This window comes from Pipistrellus hanaki, assembly GCF_964339955.1.
Source record: "Pipistrellus hanaki genome assembly, chromosome: 15".
NCBI lineage: Eukaryota > Metazoa > Chordata > Mammalia > Chiroptera > Vespertilionidae > Pipistrellus > Pipistrellus hanaki.
Genome location: NC_140517.1, coordinates 36876685 through 36900628, shown reverse-complemented (window position 1 = coordinate 36900628; position 23944 = coordinate 36876685). Strand labels below are relative to the sequence as shown.

Below are 23944 nucleotides of genomic sequence, written 5' to 3'. Positions count from 1 at the left end.
GGGGCTGAGAAATAATGGAATCAGTGAGCACCAATTTCCAAATATGTTTCTTTTTCCCAGGGTAGAACCCAACTTGTGGGCCATCCGGCCCCTTTCTATTTTCCTACAAGGGACAGATCTGCCTGCTCTTACTCCTCTTCCGGCTTCAGATTCCCAGTAAGTTCCCTGTGTTCCCCTCCTTATGTTATCAAGTAAAGGCCTTTTCAAAGGCCTATTAGAGCACACCTTACTATTGTCAAAGGAACAAGCCACCTCTTTCTCACTTTTCTCCTCTCCTGCAGAACAAAGTTGCATTTAAAAGGAGAAACAGTCTCAGGTTTTGTCTTCCAAACAGAGAGAAGGTCCCAGGGGCAGGGATTCAACACAGTGAGACTGATTCCCTAGCATCGCTCATGCCGGCAGTGAAGGAGGTGTGGAGGGACAAGGCAGACAAAGCCCTAGGACAAGCCCGACAGCAGAGACAGGGCGGCCGTGTTGTTCTGGGTCCCATGGCCTGGAGAGCACCGAAGAGCTATCGAATTCTGCTCAACCACACCGCGTAGCCTCTATCTTTCTCTAGAGTTTCCATGGTACTGACTTCTCTGCCAATGCCCTATAAATAACAATGGCCACCAAAGATAGCCCAGACTGTGCTTCCTTTCCTGGTATTGCGAGTCTCCAGGCTCAGCTCAGGACAGGGAGATGAGTGGGCTGCCCTAGAACTCAGTATAACAGTGAGCTGGGTTTCAGGAAGGTGGCCAGCCAGCTAAACCACAGGGCTATATTTTTATGCTTTTAGCTATCTCTAGAAATAAAACACTCTATTGTCTCTTACTATATATGTTTATTTGACCTATAGATAGCAATTTCTGCATAAAAGGAAAACATTTAAAAGGGGGGAGGAGGTCTAGCCACATGTCTCATTTTGATAGGAGGGGCTTTTCTCTATCATCTGTGTCCCTGCGCCTAGACCCATGTCTGGCACACATAGCCACCTAGCTTGGTAAATATCTACACAAAATAGGATGAATTCTGTTCTAACAATGATTCTCTCACCTCTCCAGGCAACAGTAATTATCTCCTCTTCTTTCCCCACTCAAAAAGCATCCTATTTGTGTCTCATAACTGGCAGGCACTGATACAGAACTCTTCAAGGACACCTGGCTGCCTCGAAATGTCCAGAAAAGTACTTTTTTTTCTTTTTCTTTTTCTAAAATATATTTTATTGATTTTCCACAGAGAAAAAGGGAGAGGGATAGAGAGTTAGAAACGTCGATGAGAGAGAGAAACATCAACCAGCTGCCTCCTACACACCCCCTACCGGGGATGTGCCCGCAAACAATGTACATGCCCTTGACCGGAATCAAACCTGGGATCTTTCAGTCTGCAGACCGATGCTCTATCCACTGAGCCAAACCGATTTTGGCAGAAGTACTTCTTATGATCATGCAGCATACAGCTTAGGATAGGGCCAACTTTTAGATGGGATTCAACTGACCTACAGAAGTAACCTGGCCTGGAAAGTGACAGCATCCTCTTTCTCAGAGGAGGGGCTGTGAGTGATCAATCTCTGCCCTTAACACTAAGCAGAGGTACTGTTCCATGGAAAGTTCTCAAATAAATGAGGGGACAGATGATGGCAGGTCCATTCTATCAGCCTGACTGGCTAACCACTGATCTGCTCATTCAATAAATATTTATTGAGCACCTATATTTTCCAGACATTGTCCTGCAAACTATGGGCAGAGCAATGGAAGAAACAGATTCAGTCTACTCTCATGGCTAATGGGGGAGGGAAGCGGTAGGGGTAAAAGGAGCAACGGGTGGTTAGAGGTAAAAAGAGAAGTGGAGGTTAATAGGCATGCCACAAAGACAGAACCTAGGCCAGAGGGTTCAGGCCCAACTTCCCTACAAAAAGGAATATAAACTCAGGCCCTAACTGGTTTGGATCAGTGGATAGAGCATCGGCCTGCAAACTCAAGGGTTCCAGGTTCGATTCCAGTCAAGGGCATGCACCTTGGTTGTGGGCACATTCCCAGTGAGGGGTGTGCAGGAGACAGATGACTGATGTTTCTCTCTCATTAATGTTTCTAACTCTCTCTCCCTTCCTCTCTGTAAAAACTCAATAAAATGTTTTGTTTTGTTTTTTAAAAAGGAATATAAATCCCGATCTAAAGGGGGGATTTGGAGAGGACAGGGGTTCCACAGGTAGGAAAGAGAATGGAGCTGAGGCATCTGGTGTGTAGTGATATGATGGAGGGTAGAGAGAGGAGGCTCAAGAAAACAGATCCTACAGGGCCCAGTAGACTTCCGATTTTATCCGGAGGGCAAAGGATTCCAGTCGAGATTTCAAGCTGGACATTATGTGGAGAACGGATTGGAGCGGGGCAGGGGCTGCTGCTCACACTTCAGCATCGGTGCCTGAGCCACAGCGGTTCTCCATCGGTGCTTCAGGAGCTGGAGCACCGGTTATGCTCCTGCAAAGGGACAATGAGCTACTTCAGGAGGGCCGGGGTGGGGGGGGAGGGGGGGACCTCAGGGCTTCCTGAGATGAAAAGCTACAACACGGGCCTTTCCGGGCCTGTCTGTGGTAAAGAACAGAAGGGCTGCCTGTTTACCTTCCATATCCGGCCCCAGAGGCCCTGCAGAGGTGGAAGGTTTCCCAGAGGGAAGGGCATATGTGGTGTTCTGCAAGACATACAATACCTCCTTCTATGGGCCCACTGGCCCCCCTCAGCAGTCTCTAGCCCACTAGTAGGACACTACTGAACAAAGCACTCGGCCTCTTCTAGCTTAGCTTCCTAGCCCAGCAATGACCAGAGTATGCCCCTAAACTACATGGGCTCCATCCACCACCCTGTGTCTGAGATAATCAAGATGAGTATGAGATTGCTGCCTCTTTCTAAGAACCTTGTTTCCTGGACCCCTTAAATGCTTAATGTGTATATACCTAGCAATGAACTTGCTAGAACTCGGTGTCACTATTCAAAGAGCAGCTGTCTTCAAATGTAGACATCATAAAACAGCTCTAATGCCTCCTGGTTGAAGAAATGTTTCCAATTCTCACTCCCCCAACCAAATCACTCCTATTGGGACTCCAGACACCATAGGATGAGACCTCATAAAACTTCATCCCAAACCCCAACACCCTCAATAGACAGAGTAATAATTAAACAGCCACCATTGCCTTAGCTCAGTGGTAGGCAAACTGCAGCTCACGAGCCACATGCGGCTCTTTGGCCCCTTGAGTGTGGCTCTTCCACAAAATACCACATGCGGGCGCTCATGTACAGTGCGACTGAAACTTCGTGGCCCATGTGCAGAAGTCAGTTTTCGGCTCTCAAAAGAAATTTCAATTGTTGTACTGTTGATATTTGGCTCTGTGGACTAATGAGTTTGCCGACCACTGCCCTAGCTGGTTTGGCTTAGTGGACAGTGTTGGCCTGCGTACTAAAGGGTCCCAGGTTCGATTCCAGTCAAGGGCACATGCGTGGGTTGCTGGCTCGATCTCCAGTAAGGGGCGTGCAGAAGGCAGCCAATCAATGATTCTTTCTCATCATTGATGTTTCTATCTCTCTATCCCTCTCCCTTCCTCTCTGAAATCAATAAAAATATATTTAAAAAAAAAAATAAAACAGCCACCATTTACTCATCTCTACAAAATGCTAAACACATCACTTCACTGCGTCCTGGTATAAATACATATCAACCCTGTATTGTAGATGAGGAACCCGAGGCTTCCTTGCCCAAAGTCCCTTCAGCAGTTAAGTCCTGGGCCAGGATCAGCACCTGAACTTCTTTAGCTTCACGACCTGTGTTCATAAGAAACCAAGTCTACAGCCTCCAATGCAGAAGAAAGCCCGAGAATGCACATGGGTCCAGCTGCAGCCTCTGCACAGCTGGGCCATGTACCCTGGGTGTCCAAGCCCTGCTCTCTCCCTGCTATGAGGCCTATCGGCTGGGCAATGAAGAGCTGGATCCATTCAGCTGACCTTTCATCAAGAATCCTCTGGTAGCTGCTAAAACCTCTGCCCAGCACCTCATCAGCCAAAATGTACAAGACAGAAAGATGGAGTTGAGACCTTCTGATAGCTAGAGGCCTCTGCTGTCAGCCACAAAGAATGTGCCTGAGACTTTCACAAAGATCCTCCCTCTTGAGATTTTTTAGGCTTACTAAAAAGCAGTAAAGTTGCCCTGCCTGGTTTGGCTCAGTGGGTGGAGCATCAGCCTGTGGACTGAAGGGTCCTGGGTTCTATTCTAGTCAAGTGCACATGCCAGGGTTGCAGGCTCGATCCCCAGTAGGGGGCAAGAAGGAGGCAGCCAGTCAATGACTCTCATCATTGATGTTTCTGACTCTCTCTCCCTCTCCCTTCCTCTCTGAAATCAAAAGAAAAACCAAGCAAGTCAAGAAGGCAACAAACACCCAAGCTAGGTTGGCCGTACTCTCACCATATGCTTTTCAGACCTGGATTCACTCTTGGCTAGTTTCAGACCTTCAATTTAAAAAATATCTAGTTTGTGCTTGTCTACAAAGGAATGTAGCTGGGCACCTCCCACCAGCAACACAGAAAACTCCCACTGCCATCACCTGCTCTTTGAGATGAAGCCATATATAGACAGACAGAACCCAGAAGATATGCTCAGAGCCAAGTCAACACCCCAACTTCACAACACTGTTTAGACAGGTTCCCCAGTGAGAGGAAGATGAAATCCCATGGACTGCCATGACTAAGCTGTCCCCGCTCCACACCCCATCCGATAAAACCCAAATCATTTGCACTCTGATGGCTCTCACAGCCCTAGCATCCAAGGATCCCCGAGAACATTGAGTCTTACTACTAGAGGTGGAAAGTGAAAGGGAACAGAAACAACAGCTCAGTCCTGACCAGTCCTGACGTGGAAGAAATAACCTAAAAGGAAAAGAGTATGGATTGATTCTTAGTTCTGTTGTTTTGGCTGAATGACCTTGGGAAAGTCATATAACCTTTCTGAATCTGTTTCCTCATCTGTAAGGTGGAGATAAAAAAACAAAAAAAACAAGGTTGATGTGAGGATAAAACGAAAGAACAGAAGGAAATGTATTATTCGTGTTATAAGCTATCACAGGATCTGTCCCAACGTCAAAAAAGACACATTTCCATGGTGTTCCACTTGAGTAGGAGTGTAATGAGGGCAAGGATGGTCCTGTCTGTCTTCTTCATAACTGTATACCCAGTGCCTAAAACAGTGACTAAAATGAAATAAATATTTGTAAAATCCATGCTTTCTGTTGCATTTAGGATAAAAACCACAGTCCTTATTATAGGTATGTTCTGGCTGCAGTCACCTTTATTACCTCATCTCACACCATCTTCCCCACTCTGCCTCAACTTCTTTTCTTTTTAAGATATGTTTTTATTGATTTCAGAGAGAGAGAGAAATAGAAACATCAATGATGAGAAAGTCATGGACTGGCTGCCTCCTGAATGCCCCCTGCTGGGAATGGAGCCCCAAACCAGGGCATGTACTCTGCCTAGGAATCCAACCATGACCTCCTGTTCATAGGATGATGTTCAACCACTGAGCCACACTAGCTGGGTGACTCTGCCCCAACTTCTAGTTCTCTCCTCTCATGTTCCTCAGGACTCCTACCTAGGATGCTCCTCTCCCAGGTTGGCTCCTGCTTACCCTCCAGGTCCCATTTCACTGTCCCCATCTCAAAAAAGGCAAACATAATGGCTCTTGCCCAATCTGAATCAATTTCCCTACTCTACCCTCTTAAAGGGCTCTGCTCTTTCCCTTCATAATTTGGAACACTATATGCTTTGGATTTTGTTGTTTTTGCTGTTTAATATCTCTCTTCCCCACTGGGCTGTAAGCTCCATGAGGATAGGAACTACTGTTTTGTTCACATCTCTCATAATTGATTTCAGAGAGGAAGGGAGAGGGAGAAAGAAACAGAAACATCAATGATGAGAGAGAACCATTGATGGGCTGCCTCCTGCATGTTCCTTACTGGGGATCGAGTCCGCAACCCAGACATATGCCCTTGATGATGGAAATCGAACCTGAGACACTTCAGTCAGCAGCCAACGCTCTATTCACAAGCCAAAATTGGCTAGGGCATTGTTCACATCTCTTTATTTGGTACCTTGTTTATGTCACATACTGGATAATTGCTCAATAAATGATGAATGGATGGATGACCCCATCTTCTCTGTTAATCATGCTGGGATCAATTATTAAACAATGGGAGAGGGCTTCTCCTTATCGGACTGTTGCTCTATCTCTCCTTTCCCCTCCATAATTCACTTCCTTCCTCCCCATTCATTCCAAATCCACCACAAGGAATGCAGATTAAAAAAAATAAGAGCCTCATGAAACAAACACCCCTGTGTAGCACAAATGGCTGGCAGTTCCCACTTACGAGAACTCCTACTGCTCTGGCCTCTACTCCAATCTGTGGAGAGCTAGAAACTTTCTCATCCTAATCTCTGTGGTAGAGTGACAGCCCTGGGCATAATGGGACAGGCAAGCTGGTGATAAAGTCTGTACTGCTCAGCTGTTTTTTCTAAGTGAAAAGCCCTTTCTCTTGCAGGGTTTCCATTCAAGGAGAGAGAGGCAGTGAGCAATTCAAAGCATTACAACCATTTTTCCTCCAGCTATTTCTAGGCACAAAAACATATAAGGACTCAAGGCCAGCCTGAGAAAACAATTGGGCCAGGAAATACTCAAACCAGTGCAGAGCCCAAAAAAAGTTAAAGTTGAGGGCGATGTTTTATGGAGAGTTTCCTTTTTCCAGACAGACAGCTCCAAATGCAAGGTTTGATAAGTATTATTTTCTGTGAGGTCACTAATCCCATTAAGAGGAAACTCAATTAGCGCTTAGAAAAAAAAATTACATGCATTTTTTCGGGTATAAGTGTCAAAAATTTTTTTCAAGTCAACAACTTTATTTTTTTATTGATATTTTACAGACAGGAAAGGAGAGGGATAGAGAATTAGAAATGTCGATGAGAGAGAATCATCAACCAACTGCCTCCTGCACACACCCCACTGGGGATGTGCCTGCAACCACTGTACATGCCCTTGACCGGAATCGAACCCGGGACCTTTCAGTTGGCAGACCGACGCTCTATCCTTTAGCCAAACCAGTTTCAGCACAAGTCAACAACTTTATTACACTCCTAGTATATCCCAGAAACCCATCAACTCTCTCCTGTATAATTAGTGCTGTGTTCTCACTTTTCTATCTACTTAGATCTTAGTATTGATCTCTTTCACAAAACCTGGATTATAGGTGTCTTCTGGAAGTCAAACTGAAGTGGCCAATCCTAAATGAGTACTTCAGTACATATGCCATTTGGGGACAAATTATTAATTGGCAGTTAATTTTGAAGGTTGGCATTGTTCATCAAGTTACAGTAGGTGCAAAATAGCTGCCTTTATATAAAAGTGTTCTTTGGAGCCTTCTAAAACAAAATCAAAAGAACTTTCCACTATTTTTGTTCACAGAAATACGTATATGGTGTGAGGAATTTTGAGGAGCCAACTCAATTAGTTATAGCAATGTAAAAAGGGGAAGTCCAGAAATGGAAAATCACAAATATAGAGCTGTCACCAGGGAGTAAAAGAATATGGATTTTCTCTTTTCCAGTAAGCAGCAGCAGCCCAAGAAAGAAAAAGGAGAGGTAGAGACAGGATAAAAATCATGCAAATTTCCAAGGTCAAAGGTCACAAGTAGATAGTTCTTAGGGTTTTTAAGTTTAATTAATCGCCCCATATAATTCTGGGTTTCAAAATTCTAGGAAAATAGCCCTAACCGGTTTGGCTCAGTGGATAGAGCATTGGCCTGTGAACTCAAGAGTCCCAGGTTCAATTCTGGTCAAGGGCATGTGCCTTGGCTGAGAGCACATCCCCAGTAGGGAGTGTGCAGGAGGCAGCTGATCGATGTTTCTCCCTCATTAGTGTTTCTAACTCTCTATCCCTCTCCCTTTAAAAAAATTAATAAAATATATTAAAAAAAAAAAAAGATAACTGTTGCAGCCAGATTTATTAAAAAAAAAAAAAAAAAAAAATCTAGAAATATGAAGTCCCAGGCCCTCATGCACACCTGACCACAATCAACTGAAACTAAGTAGTGTCTGTCCTGTCCCCACCCAGGCTACTTCACTGGTTGTCACCTGCCCTATAATAATCCAGGACAACAGTTCCTCAGAGCTCCAGAAGAAAACGGAACACTCACATCCATTCCCTTCACAATGGCCTGGATGACAGCACCACTCATGGAGTCTCCTGTCCTCACTATTCCTGAAAGGGGACTGAGGGTGGAGATGTACCTGCTCAGCTTCCAGCCTCTTTTGACCTGCATTCCCACATATGACTTGAAAATCCCAGGTCAGAGTGGAGGGTGTTATGTGGTCTCCAACTTCCCTGAGAGGAAGCACCAAATTTCCTGGGGGACCTAGGAGACATTCTTTCCAGGTACCCTATCCAAATGGTGGGGCTAGAAAGCTGAGAAAAGGCAATGTTAGAAACACCAGATCTACTGGTCTGTAGGGCCCTGGAGGAATGACCCCCTTCAGCTGCCAACACTTAAATTTGGTGCTAAGAATAGCTATTTCCACTAAATACCAGTAAATTTTTCATACATTGAAGACTGAGCCTAGAGATTTTGGACTGGGCTGCAACTGCTTTCCCTCCTTTTCTCAACTCTTGCTTCAAGCTACCTAATGAACAAGTGAACCAGCATTCCAAGAACAATTTCCAAAGTGTGCCCCAAAACAAAACCCCACAGACAGACCATGAGGTGTTAGCCCTGGTATTGTTATTAGCCAACCAAAAAGGGTGCTAACTTCACCAACTTCCTGGCAGTTACCACATAAACATGGCTCCAAGAGTACAAAGTAGCCCCTTAAGTAAGCAGCAGCTTGAGCAATCCAAAGGCAACCAATCATCTTTCCAGGCAATGGCCACCTGCCCCCCATCATGATGCTCACCACCAGCTTCTCTCCAGCTGCTCAGGTAACTACTTAATCTAAGTAAAAAGTAGCATGCTTGCATCTTCTACCCATCCACTTTGGTAGCCTCCTAAGCTTTTCCCACATAGAAACTCTAGATCCCATTGATGGGGGTTACCTGGAAAGTCTGGTGTCCTAGGCCAGGAGATTCTTCCTTCTTGCCTAGATTTGTCTTCTCTTCCCAGCAATATATCCCAAGCCAGAACAGTTTCAGGAAAAGCTGGATCTCAAGGTGACTCTGCAGCTCTGAGGAGCTTATGAAACCACACACCAAAAACCAAACACTCAGGACTCATCTGCAAGTTGATTTATGAGAGGTAGCCCTGAACACCTAGACACATACAGCATGTTGGAAATATCCTTTCCAAATCCAGGAAATGTGTCTATTGCAGTTAAACTATAAGCAGTAAACCAAAGGTGGTATTCACAGCTACATATCACCTTAAATATCTGGTTCACTTCCATCATTCCATTCATTGTCTGTCTGCATCTCTGGAATGTAACTGCTATTAGGGCAAGAGCTACATTGGTTTTCTTTCTTAGTGTATTTCTAAGTCTAAGAGTCTAAGGAAATATCAATTGAATGAGGGGGGAGGGGACAGATACTAACATATCACAAGATGTGCACCACAGGTTAACTTACATGGCTCTTCTAGAAATCTTCAAACCTTCTTCTAGAACTATTAGGATGTTTTTTACGGAGATGGGGGTGCAATGGACACTCTCAACTGTATCCTGATCCTGCATTAGTATTTCATCAACAAACTGGACTGTGAAAAGCATGAAACCAGACACCACATTATATCCCATCTGAGTAAATTACCCATGGTTTATTTGAAATTCTAAGGAACAGGCACCTCAAAAGACATCTCTCTCCTTAACCAGGCCTGGATCTTCTTATGACTGCCTTCTGCCATATAAATAGTAAGCCAGCTTGCATATTTTGCATTAATGTTTTCATGCAGGGCTGGTTCAAGTTTATTTTTGTTGCTTTCATTTTAAGACTGTGTTTATGCTTTTCTGTTAGACTTCCAGCCAGATGACAAGATGCAAAGTTTATCCTTTTTTCAAAGATGCTCCAGACAGTTCCTGGAGGCATTTGAAAAGATTAACTCAGAGATGCCAACTCACTGGCATTGGTAATTTCCCAAATGGTTTTTGTGGAAGAAACAGATGAATTAAACTAGTTCTGTGCCTCAGTTTCCACACTTCTTTTTTGTGAGTTTGTGTGTATTTTTTATTAATCCTCACCAGAGAATATTTTCCTCATTGATTTTTTAAGGAAAGTGGGAGAGAGAGAGAAAGACAGAGAAACACACTGATTGGTTGCCTCCTACATGAGCCCAGATCAGGGCCCAGGCCAGGGAAGAGCCTGCAACCAAGGTACATGCCCTTGACTAGAATCGAATCCAGCATCCTTTGGTCTGCAGGCCAACACTCTATCCACTGAGCCAAATCGGCTAGGACTCCACATTTCTTTCTTTTTTTTTTCTTTTTTTTAATATATTTTATTGATTTTTTACAGAGTGTAAGGGAGAGAGATAGAAAGCCAGAAACATTGATGAGAGTAACATCGATCAGCTGCCTCTTGCACACCCCCTACTGGGACATGCCCACAACTCAGGTACATGCCCTTGGCCAGAATCAAACCCGGGACCCTGGAGTCCACAGGCCGACACTCTATCCATTGAGCCAAACTGGTTTCAGCGGACTCCACATTTCTTAACGATGGAGCGTCTCATCCTCAGAGCAGCAGCAGGCGTTTACCTCTTGCCTAACTTAGCACCCTGCCTTGTGGGTCACAAATCCCAGACTGTAACAGCCAGTTACTCAAGAAAGAACTACCAGTAAATGGGAAATGGCTCAGAAAAGGCTGTCTCTGAAAAAGCAGCAGCATTTTGAGGAGCAAAAATAGCAAGAGAATTTTAACTTGGAAAAACAAGGAAAGTTGAACCTAAGAATATTTCAAAGACCCCAAAACTTGTGATTTCTCTTCTTCCCAGCTTTTCAAATGACTTGCCTCTTCTAGAAACAACTAAGCACACATATTTACACTCTTTTTTTGTAATCCTGCAAACTCTCCTCCCCATAGGCCATGCTTAGTGGTGACAGCTTTGAACAATGACATCATCCCAGGTTTGCCTCTTTGGCAAGGTCACCAATATTGTTTGCAGTTAATTTCCTGTAAAGGCAGGAAACTAGCCCTGTGCCTTGAATTCTCCGCCTGTTCTGAGCCATCCTGTCAAGGTGAAACAAACATTTTTTTGTTTTTCTTTTAAAAATACAAAAACTTCCCTGAGTTTTTATCAAGCACTTTAATTACAGCTATGGAATTAAATACATTTATGGGTAACCGCATGCCTGCTGGTAATTAGTAAATTGAAAGACCTTGCCCATCCTTAGGTGGTTCCTTCGCCTTCATCCCCTCTCAGAAGCTCCTTTACCCCCCTCCCTGAATGTCCAGGTTAATTACTAAATGTGACCTACCGAAACAAGCACGTCTGGCCAGTCAGCACCCCTCCCTCAGGGCTCCGAGAGGAGCTTGTCCCTCCTCCCAAGTCCAGAACAGAAAATGTGCACTGGAGAGGGCTAATGATGCAAAAGATGTGGCAGGTTTCAGGGGCTTTAATGTCGACACAGTTAAATTAAGCCTGGGCTAATTTAACCCTGGCACAATCAAGGGGAGAAAAACTGCTCCTCCTCTCAGAGGCAGCAAGTGTTTGGATTTGCCAGTTGCAACAAAGGAAGATCTCTCCAAGCAGATTTCAAGGCGGACTCTTGATGTGTGTGCGGAATACCTCTGATCTGTAGAATCCCAACTGGAGGTGCAGCTGATGCAGGCTGTTACTTTCCTTTCCGTTCACTTTTCTGTATAAGATGGGTGTCAACCACCACAACCCTGGTGGCCCTCCCACAAGATCCCGCCTGCTGCCAACAAAGAGCAGCTCCTAAAAATGGCTGCCCCCACCCCCGAACACTAGTCAGTTGTAACATTTTCCAAATTTGCTTAGAGCCTGCTGTGTTAGGGGAGAGGCTGGGAGGCAGACATTCTCCTCATTCTTTTGCCTTATTAGGTTGTGGATTTGATTGCTTTTGGGGGGGAATAGCGGCTAAAATGAGGAATGGCATCAGGAAGTGACCTCGGGAAGAGGAGGGGCAGGAGGAAGGTGGAAGAGGCTGAAGCAGCAGGCATGAGCAGCACTGAGGAAGGAGACCTGGAAGGAGCATGGCTCTGCTAAACGATGGTCCCTCTTTCCAGGTCAGCAGGTGGGCACAGGATCCTACACACCTCAAGCCCCACATGATAGCATTTTGGAACAGAGATTTTTGGGATTATCAATGGGAAGGCCTTCCTGTTTCCACATCATTATCAATTGAGAGAAGGTGGCCTAGCTTGAGGCCTTAGGTTGTTTCTAACTTGAGTCAGTAAGTTTTTGTTTGTTCGTTCTTACTTTGGGGGAAGGGGAAAGAACGGGAACAGGAAAAGAGCACCTCGGTTGATCCCAAACTTAAAGTTACTTATGTAAGAGCCTTGCCAGCACTGCCTATGGCTTATGGAGACACAAAACTGTTCAGGGCTTGCAACTCTGAAAACGAACTTACCTCCCAGGTAATGAGGCCCAGATGGACCCAGAGGCTGAGAACAGGGCTATGTTATGTCACTTGCAGCTCAAATGCCAGCTGCCACTTGACAGAAGCTGCTTCTTTGAAGTCTGCTGGATTTAGGGTTCAGAGCTCCCTGAGGGAGGACTTCAGAAAAGGAGGTATATAGTTTGGCTTTCCACTGAGCTGCACATTTCAGCAGACCCTTTCAACTCTTTTAAGGAGGAAGCTCAAGCAGCAGATCCCACCTGGACACAGGTGGTAAGTGTTGAAAACATTTTGAGAAGCTTCACTTATTGAGCACTGACAATGTGCCAGGCACTGTGCAAGTGTTTCACACATACCATGTATCTAATTTAATCCCAGAATCATCCTGAGAGGTGGGATAATGGCCCTTTTCAAGAGACACTGAGGCTTACTTAAGTCCTGCCATGTGTCCAGGACCAGCAGGTGTTGAATAAATATGGAGCCCAGGTCTGTCTTGCTCTAGTGTCTGTGCTCTGAACCCAGCCCTCTCCCCACACCATACCTTTCACTACTTCCTTGTTCTGTCACCAGAAGCACCCTCCCACAGAAGCTTCTGCTCTCTCAACACCACCTCCCAGGTTGCAGCTGCTTGGGCCAAGAGACAGCCTGAATCCCAGGGACACCTGAGCCGCCTCCTATCTCGGGTGGGTAGGCTGGGTGCTATCGGCTAACCCACTGGCAGAGCAGGTGTGTCCTCCCAGCACCTGGGTTCATGCAAGAAAGTTATACTATGCAACAGCTCCCCAGAAACCTCTCTCAAAATGTGGGAAGAGCAATGCACCTCCGAATTATAACTAATGAGCCCCAGTTTCTCTCCTGGAAAAATGCCCACCTCCCTAACTCCTTTACCTTTCAAAGGGGTGGAAAAAGGCAACTCTTGAGGATAGTCAGACAGATCCTGTCTGGAAGGTGCAATAAAATGCAATAGGAAACAGAAATGAACTGTGATAATACCCTGCAGCCCTCTCCCTAACGCACAGGCAGGACTCCAGTGCCCAAGCTACAGAGACTGGTTCATTCCAGGAGACACCTGCCATTCTCTCCATCCACACCAAATTCTCCCACGGCAAACCTACTGGTGTCAGGCAGCTTAAGAGACAGAGGCTGGGTTCTCCTAGATGATTTTAGCCACTAAGTTACTTGCATGAGCTGAGCTATGTCATGGCTCTCAAGCATCATCTAGGAGAGAAAAAACAAACAAACCTGAAACCACATGAAGAAAAAGGCCTGGGCCAGCACCCCAACCTTATCTTGTAGCAGGGCTTGAGTACAACTCAAGTATGTCAAGTTTGGGAATTCATATCAAGGGCATTGCAGTATTTGAATCATTAGCCATGAGCATCTGAATGAGGGTTTTTTTGGTGGTGGTTTTTTTTTTTCCTTGTTTTTTTTTTTTAAACGCACTAGAGTATTTCCTGGGATAGGAACTCTTAAGTTCCGTAAGCCAGCTCTAAGGCATTTATTTAGAGAAAGAATAGCACCTGGAAGCTGAGCTTGGCAGGCAAGAATAAACTCTCAAGGCACAATACTTCTAGGCTACCTTTATTCCAAGGACAGCATGTTAGCTGTGGCACACCAAAACCAGCCAGCCTGCTGGGAGTCAACCCCATTCATTTCCATGATCTCAATACAGAACTACCAGTCCCAGCTCTGGGTGAGCCAGGGGCAGTGGCAGCTTCACACACTGGAGGGGCCATAAGGCACAAAGCTTGAAGAGATCCTTGAACATAAGAAGGGAGTTTCTCTATTCCTCTTTTTCTGAAGCCTGTACTTATTCTGAAAACAAATGCCCTAAAAGTATCAGTCAGCCTGGCCAGCATGGATCAGTGGTTAAGCACTGACCTATGAACCAGGAGGTCAAAGTTTGATAACCAGTAGGGCACATGCCCAGGTTGTGGGCTCAGTCCCCAGTGTGGGGTGTGCTGGAGGCAGCTGACTAGTGATTCTCTCTCATCATTGATGTTTCTGTCTCTCTCCCCCTCCCTTCCTCTCTGAAATCAATAAAAAATATAGACATATTTTATTTTATATTTTAAGTATCAGTCAGGGCAGACTCCCACATAGGAAGGTGTCTGACCTGCTCACTCCAGCCGTGAAAGCAACAGGGGCTGTGAATGGATTCAGATTCAGAACCTAGGATCTTGCTATTCAGAGCTCGCAAGGTATGGCTAAGAAATACCCAACATAGTGACTCAAAAATGAAACTCCACAAAGACAATGCTCATCAGGGGAAGGACCTGGTAGGACTGCTCATAAGAGGCAGCTAAGGAAAACTGTTCAGTTGCACACACAGGACCCCTTAATACTTTCCCCCAGAAACCTTCCCGAACGAAGCTGGGGAAAAGGCCCACCCCTCCTGCACACTCACCTCCTTTATGAACGTTTCCATGACTGACCCCACCTGCCCTTATTCACCCCTCTCCTCTCCCAGGACACGGCCAGAGAGCTGTGGGTTTGTCGGTGTGCAGCTTAGTGTCCTCCTGAGGTCTCATGTGGCTTTGCTCTCTCCCCAACTACACTGTGAGCTCCTTGAGATCATGGGCCGGGTCTCCGGTTTCTCTCATACCCCCAAAGGCTCGGTGCAGAGCTTCCCTCTGCAGAGGGGCCCAGCGAGGGCTGTCGTCTGGCCCTGGCGGTCATGTTTCTATCTGAGTGCTGGACTCCAAAGCCCATGAAGCCCTAACTCATGTTACACAAGATGCCGGTTGGCTATAAAATGCAGACCCACTTTGGTCAGTAGCCCCTAATTCTGCTCCCAAGTGACGACTGCTAAGGTTTTTCAAAAGACCTCCCAAGCTTTTACAGTGTGATAAAAAGAGACAGCTTCCCGCAAAGAAAGCCTTTTCTAAGTGCAGGAACAGCTTGGAGCAAGTTCAGCTCAGCATAAATGCATAAGCTACCCACCGTGGAAACTTACAGCTGTATCCCAAACGTGGGGTAGGAATATAGAACTGGACACATTTTCCATTTACCAAACACTTTCTTGCATAAAGGTAAAGTTTTATTTTTCCTATTTAAAGAATAAGGATAAACATATACACATACTTTTCTCCCCTCCTATACAGCTACTTAAAAGGTTTAACAAGTTCACATGGGTATGCTGCCGGAGAATGGAAACCTCACCATCTTCTTTCCAGATGAAGCAGCCCATGCCATTACAAAGACACCTTCATATTCATTCCCTCCTTTATATTGTGTCGACAAGGTTAATTTTTGCTGCCAAATCACATCAAGGGCAGGGCAGAGAAAATCCCAGCCCATGTTCACAATGGACATTTTATGATCCATGAGCTTCTTGCTGAATGCTGTGTGTACAGTCAGGAGTGTCTATTGATAGACCCAAGCTCTCTCTGTTCCTCCCTCTCTGAGTAAAAGCCACATAACTAGTTTGACAAGGTGTGCATTCAAATGGAGAGCCACGGGCCAAATGAAATCTTCGAGTTCCTGGATTGGCTTTCAGTGGGGTCTGGAAAGCTAAACGCCTCAGAGTGAATCGGCCTGCATGCCTGTCTCCCAGACCAAAGAAAACAAGAGGGAAATACTGAGTAAATGGAAGAGGGATTTACAGAGAAAGGGAGGACCTAGGAGAAGAGCCAGTTTAAAAAATCAGGCTTCCTGCCTTCCCACTTCAAAGAAGGAAACACAACACTTTACCAGTGATGCTTTGTAAATCAAGCAGCCTCTTGATGGGACTGAAGGGGGCTGGAATTTGTTCATGGAGTAAAAGTTAAGCTCCCTGAGAGACACTACAAAGCTATAGGAGTACACAGTGCCATAAAACTCCAGATTTAAAAGTTACCAAGGCTTTAATCAAACACAGGTGTCTCCTGCAGCAATGATCACAGAGATAATTGAAGCTTTTGTTTGGTTTAATGTTCTCCAGTCCTGGGATTCCCACTTTAGAAGTCAGTTCTGGTCTGGCCTGTCCAGGAGGCTTGAGAGGAAAGGGTTGAAGTGACAGTTTTGGAAGCATGAGGTTCCTGGCCTACTACAGTCCAAAAGGGACAAAATTTGCATATTCTAGGCCTCACCACCAATTCTAACAAAGCTCTCAGAAATCTGGCTGTGCCCAGCTTTTCAACATGCCCTGCCTTGAACCACTTTGGCCTTCCTTCTATTCTCCGTGCCTCCACACTCTAGTTCCCTCTGCTTAGAACAGCCTTAGTCCAGTGTCCTCTTGGTTCTCTCTTCCTCACTGGTGTAAAAATAAGAGCATAGGCTTGAGGTAGACCTTCCAGGTTCAAATCCTGACACTGTCACTTGGGCAAGTGGCTTAAATTTCCATGGATTCATTTTTTGCACCTGTCGTATAAAGGTAACAACATCTACCTCCCAGGATAACACAAGTCAGTCCATGTAAAGCACTGAGAATAGTGTCTAGTATGGAGTAATGTGCTAGCTATTACGCTTGCTCTCTGTCTCCCACCAGCTTGTAAATAAAGAACACATAAAAATTTAAAGAAAAAGGGCCTCAGGCCTGCCCCCATGAGCGGGGTCACGCTTGTCCTGCCCGCCTTGCCGTCCTCGCAGTCATGGCGGCCGCGTCGCTCCCCGCGTGGCTGTGCCTGCAGCCGGGGGCCAGGGCCCTGCGTGCCTTCTCCACCGCAGTGTCTCCGACCACTCTCCCCGGGAAGGCAGGCCCGCAAAGAACATCCAGATTGGAAAAGCCATCAAGAAGAAAGGCACTACCTCCTAGGACAGAGAAAATGGCTGTTGACCAGGACTGGCCTAGTGTCTACCCTATTGCAGCACCATTTAAGCCCTCTGCAGTACCTCTTCCTGTTCGAATGGGTTACCCAGTAAAAATGGGGGTGCCCATGGCAAAGGAGGGAAATCTAGAACTTTTAAAGATCCCCAATTTTTTGCATTTGACTCCTGTAGCAATTAAAAAGCATTGTGAAGCTCTTAAAGATTTCTGCACTGAGTAGCCAGCTGCACTAGACAGTGATGAAAAATGTGAGAAGCATTTTCCAATTGAAATTGACACAGCTGATTATGTTTCAGCAGGACCATCTATTCGAAACCCCAAAGCACGAGTAGTAACCTTAAGGGTTAAACTTTCCAGTTTGAATTTAGATGATCATGCAAAGAAGAAACTTATTAAACTTGTAGGAGAGCGATACTGCAAGACCACAGATGTGCTTACCATCAAAACAGATAGGTGCCCTTTAAAGAGGCAGAATTATGATTATGCAATGTATCTGCTAACAGTTTTATACCATGAGTCTTGGAAAACTGAGGACTGGGAGAAAAATATCACTGAAGCAGACATGCAAGAGTATATATGGACAAATAGCTCCTCAGAAAAAAATATCCTGGAAACACTTCTCCAAATTAAAGCCGCAGAGAAAAACCTGGAAGTAACTAAAGAAGAGCTCCTTGGCACTAAAGAGATTGAAGATTACAAAAAGTGCATTGTTAGTCTTAAGAACGAAGGGGACAGTGAAAATACTCTTTCTCAGTACAAAGAGTCAGTGAAGAGACTATTAAATTTAACATGAATTATGTAGAAAAATATGCTTGGTTTATTTTATGATTGATTTGTAATTATCTAATTTTATATAAAGTTGAAAATGTTAAAAAAAATTTTAAAGAAAAAAAAGAACATATAGAAATGAGATGGAAGATGGTTTGCATTTGGTCATCAGGGTAGCCAGTGGCCAATCCTAAAGCAGAGAACAGCTCTCAAAGCCCCTCAACTGCCCACACTCTGTCATAACTGAACCCACAGAGTCTAATGGCTACTCAGACGTCTCATGTTGAAACTATGCTTGGAATGTTTGATAGCAACATGCATTTATTTTTAGGCAAAAAAATGCTCCTAAGCTAACCCTATGGCCCTGTAGCAGGCCGTATTTGGCAAGGACTGCCTTGTAGTTGTTTATTAAAGAAGCCCAGAACTTTCTCAAGTCCAAGGTAGCTGCTAAGAGAACTCAATGCACTGTGAGCGTCTATTTTTATGGTCAAAGCTCGTTCCCTTTGAATCTCTGGAATGTTTCTGTGCAGCAGGTAAGAGCTGCTCACCTTCCCCAGCTTTGGCTCAATCTCCCCTAAAAAGGTTTACAGCTCCTTTCTGTGGGTTGTCCCTGAGTTGTGAATTAATGGAAGTTAAAAAGGAAAGGGAAAGTTTGTTTCTCAAAATGGTTAAGAAGGCCCTTCAAACTGGTCTAGGTATTCCCTTTCACCCCACCAGTAGACACAGTACTGGGTCTCTGAAAAAGACATCTTGATACAGACCATTCTGTTTTACAGAAAGTCAAATCCTACCAGACTTGGCAGCATAGCTCAAATGATTTAAAAAAAAAAAAAAAAAAAAAAAAAAAAAACCTGCCTCACAATCCTGGTGATGTTTACCGTCTGGATACCTTCCAAGACTGGTTAGCAGACAGCCTGTAAGAAGGGTTGATTCATCAGACTGCCGTTGAACAAGCTTGGCAAGCTGGCTGCCTCCAGACATTTTGAATTCTGAAACTGAGTTTATTTCATAGGCCAAAACTGGAAGATCATACAAACCTAATAACATTTAAAAATAACAAAAACAACAACTGACTCTTCCAAATACAAGTCATGCCAGTAACAGGCAAAGAAGCACTTGGGCTCCAACCAGTCTGGCTCAGTGGATAGAGCCTGCAGACCGAAGGGTCCCAAGTTCGATTCCGGTCAAGGGCATGTTCCTTGGTTGGGGGCACATCCCCAGTTAGGGAGTGTGCAGGAGGCAGCTGATCGATGTTTCTAACTTTCTATCCCTCACCCTTCCTCTCTGTAAAAAAATCAATAAAATATATTTTAAAAAAAACACACACACACTTGGTAAAAGCATTTAATATTTTTACCAGACACTGAGTCTAATGCTCATTTCTTTAAAGAAGGGGGAATAGCCGAAACCGGTTTGGCTCAGTGGTAGAGCGTCAGTCTGCGGACTGAAGGGTCCCGGGTTCGATTTCGGTCAAGGGCATGTACATTGGTTGCGGGCACATCCCCGGTAGGGGGTGTGCAAGAGGCAGCTGGTCGATGTTTCTCATCGACATTTCTAGCTCTCTATCCCCCTCTCCTCCTCTCTGTAAAAAAAAAAAAAAAAAAAAAAAAAAAAAAAATATATATATATATATATATATATATATATATATATATATATATTTTTTAAAAAAAAGAAGAAGGGGGAATAAAAAGGGGGAAAATGGTTTATTTACTGTCAGAGTTGGAGTAGGAAGGAAGTGGATTTTTAAAAAATATTTTATTGATTTTTCACAGAGAGGAAGGGGGAGGGATGAGAGTTAGATAGAGAGTTAGAAACATCAATGAGAGAGATACATCGACCAGCTGCCTCCTGCACACCCCCCATCGGGGATGTGCCTGCAACCTAGGTACATGCCTTTGACCGGAATCGAACCCGGGAGCTTTCAGTCCGCAGACCGACGCTCTATCCATTGAGTCAAACTGGTTTCGGTGGAAGTGGATTTTTAAAAAAATGTTATCATGGAATGAACTGTGCTGGGATTTGCTGGAAACTTGCGTTCTTTTTGTCAGTGTTTGTGAAAGCAGGCAAAAGATGCAGGCACATTTTGCCCTGCTATTGAGAAGTCACATAGCTGAGATTCCAATTCAAAATGCCTAGAGAAAAAACATACGTCCCAGCCACAAAACCAACAGCAGCTTTCACAGTGTATTCTCCTTTTTCTTTTCCCTCTCTCATGTGCAAATACACACCCCTAGTCGATAAAACGGACTGGCCCAAGTCCTATGTCAGGAACAGGAGTCCCTGGTCCTCCTACCCAGTATGGCCACCATGCATGAGAGTATTTTCCTGAGACCAGTTAGCAGCATAAAATTTCTGTCCAGTGAAACCAACATTCCACCATTAGAGATGCCTCCCTCTGGTTCAAAGGCACTCCTCCCAAAACAGTAAGTAAGCAACTCAGTTTCTATGGTAATATCAACCAAATACCTCTCATTCATACACCCAGATTTAGACAGATAGAACACTAATGTGTGACTGTTCACACATTGGCATACTAAGGCTTTGACTTCCAGCACTGCCCTTCGAGCTTGGTAAAGGAACGCCTGCCATTTCAACAATGCAAGCTGAAGAAGCAACCTCCACGACCTAAGTTGTTGAATCACTTTCAAACTTCCTTCTGAGGTTTTTACTAACTTCAAACTGGCCTTCTTCAGGCATCAAAATGAAGCATTATAGAAAGAAAGAAGGAAACAAGAAGGAAGGAAAGAAGAAAAGAAAGGAAGAAAGGCAACTTTTACTTCCTGCCATACCCCCATCCTGGATGGCTGCTAATTAAGACATTCTTTTTTTAAATATATTTTTATTGATTTCAGAGAGATAAGAAGGGGGGTATAAGAATAGAAACATCAATGATGAGAATCATTGATTGGCTGCCTTCCGCACACCCCTTACTGATGATTGAGTCCACATCACAGGCATGTGCCCTGACTGAAAATCGAACCCTGACCTCCAGGTTCATAGGTCAACCTTTCAACCACTGAACCACAGGGGCCAGACTAATTAAGACATTCTTAAGAGCTGAATCAGATTCATTACTACACAGGAGGTAAGATATGAAAACTCTTTACCTTAGGCTTTTTGGAAATTAAAAAACCAAATATGTTCCTTTTACACATGGAGAACAAGGAGTAAGGAGTGCTGCCTGCCTTCCCATCCACCTGGACTATGCCTTCCACCTACTCTCGACAGCTGTCAGGGATTGGGGAAAAGATTAAAAGAAAAACCCACTAGAAAGCCAGTGACAAACATCACTCAGCCCCACACCTCTGGGGAGGAAACTTTAAATAGCATAAAACAAACCACAGTGTCTTCTTTATTCCTACCAAAAGCTGTAGACACAAATGCTATTGTACTGCTAGTGCTCTAGCATCCCATTCAATCATTTCAACACCATCACCAATATTTCCCAAGATGACTTCACTGTTTTGCATAGTAACTGCCACTTCCAACAATTTCTGCACCATTTGGATAGTTCCACTGGAAGACAAAGAATCTGTTCTACTCTGATATTTGGAAGAAAAACATTTAAATAAGCCTTTCTTAACTCTGCAGGAGAGCACTGCTTTCCTTTCAGAATTCAGGATTCCAATACCCAGATGGAGTAGCAGTATAGTTGATGCATGGGAGCAGCCAAACTTTAAGTGTATATGTGTAAGAAAGCTGTAGTCTTAAAAAGAAAAAGGTGCCCAGAGGCATGGCTCAGTGGTTGAGCTTCAATCTATGAATCAGGAGGTCATGATTCGATTTCCAGTCAGGGCACATGCCTGGGTGTGGGCTCCATCCCCAATGTGGGGTGTGCAGGAGGTAGCTCACCAATGATTCTCTCTCATCATCGATGTTTCTCTCTCTCTCTCCATCTTCCTTCCTCTCTAAAAAAAGAAAAAGGTGTATGGGGAACAAGTGCTAAAATTGCAATTCTTAAACTTACCATGTGGCCCTGGTTTCCTAAAAAATAAAAATAAAAAATCCTAGCCCTGACCAGTTTGCCTCAGTGGATAGAGTGCCAGCCTTCAGACTAAAAGGTCCCAGGTTCAATTCTGGTCTAGGGCATGTACCTTGTTTGTGGGCATATCCCTGGTAGGAGGTGTGCAGAAAGCAGCTGATCAATGTTTCTCTCTCATAGATGTTTCTAACTCTCTTTCCCTCTCCGTTCCTCTGTAAAAAAAAAAAAAAAAAAAAAAAAAAAAATCCTAACATTTGGAAGCAAAGATAAATCCCATGTCAGCCAGCTATGAGTGACATGTTCAAGTCTGGTAGGATACTGGGCAAGCAAAATGGGCTGTGTACTCCTGGGTATGTTACTCTGCCCTGAGTCCAGTGACAAAGTTTTTCCAAGGTGGCATGCACACATGGTAGAGTTTAAGCTTATCCACATTCTATATTAAACCTTGAATCACAATGAGAAAGTTATTCCCTTTGATTCTCTTGTAAACCTTCTGATTACTTCAAAGAGAAAGTCTCTGTTTGATAGCACCTCACCAATACCTCTCTCTCTCTCTCTCTCTCTCTCTCTCTCTCTCTCTCTCTCTCTCTCTCTCAAATAAGTTTACTATTTTTTTATTTGTTGTTAATCCTCACCTGGATATTTTTTCCACTGAATTTTAGAAGGGCGAGAGGAAGAGAGACACAGAGAGAAACATGGATGTGAGAGAGACATTAATTTGTTGCCTCCTATGCAGTGGGATCAAACTTGCAACCCAGGTAAGTCCGCAACTGGGAATCTAAACCCGACACCCTTTGATGCACAGCCACACCAGCCAGAGCACTGTCTGTCTGTCTGTCTCTCTCTCTCTCTCTCTCTGATTTCAGAAAGGAAGGGAAAGAAAGATAGACACATCAATGATGAAAGAGCAAGAGGATCTTTGATTCATTGATCGGCTGCATGCTACACACCCCACAATGGAGATCAAGCCTGCAACCTGGGCATGTGCCCTGACCAGGAATCAAACCATGACCACTGAGTCTTGTCAGCTGGGCCTGCCCATCTCTTTTTAACAAAGGGAGCAGGCCTCTGGCTCAGAGCCTTCAGCAGGAATAATACCTACCTAGAATTTAGCAACATTGTTGTTTTCAGCCTGTTTATTTTTGCCATTTTCTATTTATGGCCAGAGAAGCTGGGTTTTCCATTTACCACACTCACAACTTTCCCTTTTAAAACAAGTTTAAGAAAACAAATTTACTTAAAGCTACAAAGTATGTAAAACTGGGTAGGAAAAATCGCAAATGACTGGTTTAGGAAAAACGCAGGTGGGGGTGGGACAACTGCTCTGGCTGAGCAACCACTGTCCCTTCTGCAAACAGAATGGTTCCTCACATTTGTGGGCATGAGGACTCATCCTGGGAAGGCAGGAGCCAATACAGAAACAAGCAGCAAATAGCAAATCCCAAGGAAGCTCAATCCACTCACTTATAGGTAACACTTCAATAAATTACATTTAAGAAAAAGAACGGAGTAACTGCTGCCCAGACTAAAGAGAAAGCAAGCAAGTTACACAACCAGATTTTTTAGACTTTCCACGGACATTCCAAGTAGAGGCATCTGTTGTTTATGAGGGAAAGGAGATGGGACAGGACATAGAACAACACACACCACCCAGGCAAATGCCTCAGGGATTTTTATAAACTCAGGGACCACTACTTGGATAGAGCTTCCCAAACCCTGTGTCAGCACTCTTGCCAGTTAAATGTATGCAAAGATTCCACTTTCTGGAGGAGGCATGGTCCTTCTCCTCCCAGCCAGTTGGTTAATTTCTCCTCCCAATCACAGCTATTTAAACAGAGATTGGAATTTTAAGTTTTTTGTTTCTCTTGATTCACT

The 23944-nt window shown here is 44.5% G+C and overlaps 2 protein-coding genes across 2 annotated transcripts in view; one reads left to right on the top strand and one right to left on the bottom strand.

Annotated features, from left to right (window-relative positions):
- Positions 1-23944, bottom strand: part of ACTN4 (actinin alpha 4) — a 79177-nt gene that overhangs the window by 49469 nt on the left and 5764 nt on the right. The gene's annotated exons all lie outside the window — the stretch shown is intronic.
- LOC311633256 (small ribosomal subunit protein mS35-like) lies at positions 17079-18192 on the top strand. The gene is given in 2 exon segments (XM_084905631.1): positions 17079-17533; positions 17537-18192. Coding segments are annotated over 2 exon segments (966 nt in total). The 5' UTR covers positions 17079-17140; the 3' UTR covers positions 18110-18192.